The 3065-nt window shown below is 34.3% G+C and overlaps 1 protein-coding gene across 1 annotated transcript; it reads left to right on the forward strand.

Annotated features, from left to right (window-relative positions):
- Positions 1-518: 518 nt before the first annotated feature.
- On the forward strand, positions 519-2802 carry LOC136226431 (small ribosomal subunit protein uS15). The gene is made up of 5 exons (XM_066014912.1): positions 519-659; positions 747-819; positions 1026-1164; positions 1555-1741; positions 2527-2802. Exons 1-5 carry the CDS (start codon positions 637-639, stop codon positions 2558-2560), a joined length of 456 nt encoding a protein of 151 aa, XP_065870984.1. The 5' UTR covers positions 519-636; the 3' UTR covers positions 2561-2802.
- The last annotated feature ends 263 nt before the right edge of the window (positions 2803-3065 follow it).

The following is a 3065-nucleotide window of genomic DNA, read 5'->3' on the forward strand; positions in this document are numbered from 1 at the left end:
CGGCTAGGGTTAAACTGCTAAAGGAAGTAGACGGAAAACACTCCACATAGGAGAGACTGATTTTCAAATAATTACATTATTATAAGTTCATTAATGTCTAATATTATCATTAAAATTATTTTAAAGTCTAATATCATCATTATTGTTAAGTTCGTTCAGTTAAGTTAAGTAGCATTCAGTTCAGTTCAGTTCAATTTAGTTCAGTATTTAGTAGCATTCAGTTCAGTTCAGTTCAGTTCAGTTTTTTTTAACGATAAAGAACAGAGCCTAAGTATAGAAAGCACCATTTTTCCAGTCACAAAGTTAAAAAATTAAATTAGTGTTAGAAATTAAAATTTAAGAATATACTAAAATATCCAATTTTTTAGACCCAACAGATAAAATTACTTGGCCCAAAGCTTATTGGTCTCCTTATCCTAATGGACCATAAAAACTGTCCATCGAGTTTTTAGGTGGCCCATTTAAGAGAACACGGGCCGATATCCAACCCAAAATTCACTCCTGACAGGCCCATTTTTGTTGGATTTTACATGTATATTACACCCTTGTAATGTTCTACACTGAATCTAGGGTTTGCGGCTTTTTTCAGAGTAAGCTAAGGAAGGGAGAGACAGTTGCATCTTCGTCGCCGTCACCATGGGTCGTATGCATAGTCGCGGGTATCTTCTTCCTTCTATCCCTTTCTGTACATACTTATGTTTATGGTTTTTGATCCGTGTATTAATCGTCTGCCTCCGTATTTGCAGTAAGGGTATTTCGGCTTCAGCTTTGCCTTACAAGAGAACTCCTCCAAGTTGGCTTAAGATTTCTTCTCAGGATGTAAGTTTTACAAGCCTTGCAACTTTTTTATTTTTAAATTAGTTACTCTGTAATCTGCAGCTAATGCTGAAGCGTTATTCAAAATATGATGTCTTAGTTGCTTTTAGTTTTTATATGTTGTTGGATCGCAATGTATGGCTAGAATGATTTATATATGGATTTCACTATAGATTTCGAAGAGGGAATAATAAGTTGTGCGTTTTCAGGTTGAGGAGAACATCTGCAAATTTGCAAAGAAAGGGCTTACTCCTTCTCAGATAGGTGTTATTTTGCGTGATTCTCATGGTATTGCTCAGGTTAAGAGCGTTACTGGAAGCAAGATTTTGCGTATCCTTAAGGCTCATGGTACGATTATTTTGCTCTTATCTGTTATTTGTTAATCTCTTTGTGTAATATAATGAAATTTGCACACGAAGGAAAACAGAATAGAAACTTCGCATATATTTTGATTCTATTTAATCCATAGGATACAATTTCCCAGAAAAGCTTGCTGTATTTAGGAACCATGTCTGTTGGACATTGCAATTTTCTAAAATCAATTTTTATAAGGAAAACGTTTCCTCATTTTGAAAAGAATTGAACTTATTTTTTCTGTTATTCCAAAAATTGAACCTAGTTTTATACAGAAGGTGAACCTGTTGTATTATTATTATTATTATTATTGTTAGTGATATTCTCCTGTAAGAATGATGTGCTATAATCTTGGTTTGTATTTTTCAATATTTTTTTGGTTAGGTCTTGCACCTGAGATTCCTGAGGATTTGTATCATCTCATCAAGAAGGCTGTTGCAATCAGGAAGCATTTGGAGAGGAACAGGAAGGATAAGGATTCCAAGTTCCGATTGATCCTGGTTGAGAGCAGGATTCACAGGCTTGCACGATATTACAAGAAGACAAAGAAGCTTCCTCCTGTCTGGAAATAGTAAGACTTTCCTTTTTGCTATGAGTTGTGTTTTTAACTTGTTGCAAGAGAATAGGCAATATTTTTATTCAATGTTTGTGCGTCATTCATGGACTTATAACTTGTTGCAAAAGATTTATGCAATGTCTGCATAATTCATATATTTTTATTGTTTCTTGACTGCCTTTAAGCTTATTCTGTTCATCCTGTGGTATCATATTGAGTTGATGGATTTTAGTTTCATTTTAATATGTGTAGCTGCTCTTTGATTTTGTCTGTGCATGCACACATTCTGTCAGTTTGTTGGTTTCAATTTTAAGCAGTCACATATTTTGGTTACTGCCATTCTTGGTTGTGGCTATGACTACTTTCTTTTGATAATATGTTGCTATTCCCCGGATTTGTTGAGGCCTGATTTATAATTATTCAAGAGTGCACTTTTCTTTTTCTTTTATATTAATTTAGCTAGCTTCTTTATTCATTAAAATTAACTAATGTGATACTCATAGTTTTGTCCAGACACGGGAAGTTAGAAAAGGTGATGGTTTGTTCAGTAAGTAATATTGTTATGTGAAAATATTCCGAAATTGAAAGATCATCATGCTAAATTCTCCAGCTGGTTGATTTGTCAGATGAAACCCATAAAAATGTCGTGCCACTCTAATTGTAATAGCACTGGAACTGGAATTGCTGCTATAGTACCTTCATTCATACATAGTGCTTGCTCGTAGATCTTACGTTTCATGTGAATTCATTGTTATCGATCTCTAATAGCTTTGACTAACTCAACTCATCTTTCCTTGCAGTGAATCGACCACTGCCAGCACACTTGTTGCATAGGCTAATTATGTGTTGCATCAAATTTTTTTTGGATATCCCAAGTAGATGTGCTCTTCTGAGATGTTATCGTGCTTCATAAGGTTTAGAAAAACTGAGTTATTTTATGTTGCAAGACAATGGAGTGTAGTCAAGAACATGTGTACTAAATTGTTTACCTGGTTTTGATCGTCCTTAATTTTTCGTTTAACCTTGTGAGCATATTGTGGTTTGACTTCGAATCATAGAATTTTCAATTTTTGCTATGTTACCTTTTCATTCTAAAATTTTGCTCCTGACTCCATAAAAGAATATTTGCTGCGACTGAATATGTTGACTGTGGTTCGAATTTCAATCATTGTTCAAAGTTTCCATCCAGACAAGTTATTTTGGATACGTTTCAAACGGACGGAAGAAAATCTGCTGTCTCATTTTTCTTTTCTTGTCCCTTGTTTATTCGTCTTACTCGAAACTGTTTGGGGATAAAAATGTCGTGCCACTCTAATTTTAATAGTCACTGGAACTGAAC

This window comes from Euphorbia lathyris, chromosome 1 (assembly GCF_963576675.1).
Source record: "Euphorbia lathyris chromosome 1, ddEupLath1.1, whole genome shotgun sequence".
Taxonomy (NCBI): domain Eukaryota; kingdom Viridiplantae; phylum Streptophyta; class Magnoliopsida; order Malpighiales; family Euphorbiaceae; genus Euphorbia; species Euphorbia lathyris.

Bases quoted from the DNA above. Each gene is read 5' to 3' on its own strand.
- LOC136226431 (XM_066014912.1), top strand. From the start codon at position 637: ATGGGTCGTATGCATAGTCGCGG. The intron at 660-746 runs GTATCTTCTTCC...CCGTATTTGCAG, and splicing joins GGTCGTATGCATAGTCGCGG to TAAGGGTATTTCGGCTTCAG. The intron at 820-1,025 runs GTAAGTTTTACA...GTGCGTTTTCAG, and splicing joins TTAAGATTTCTTCTCAGGAT to GTTGAGGAGAACATCTGCAA.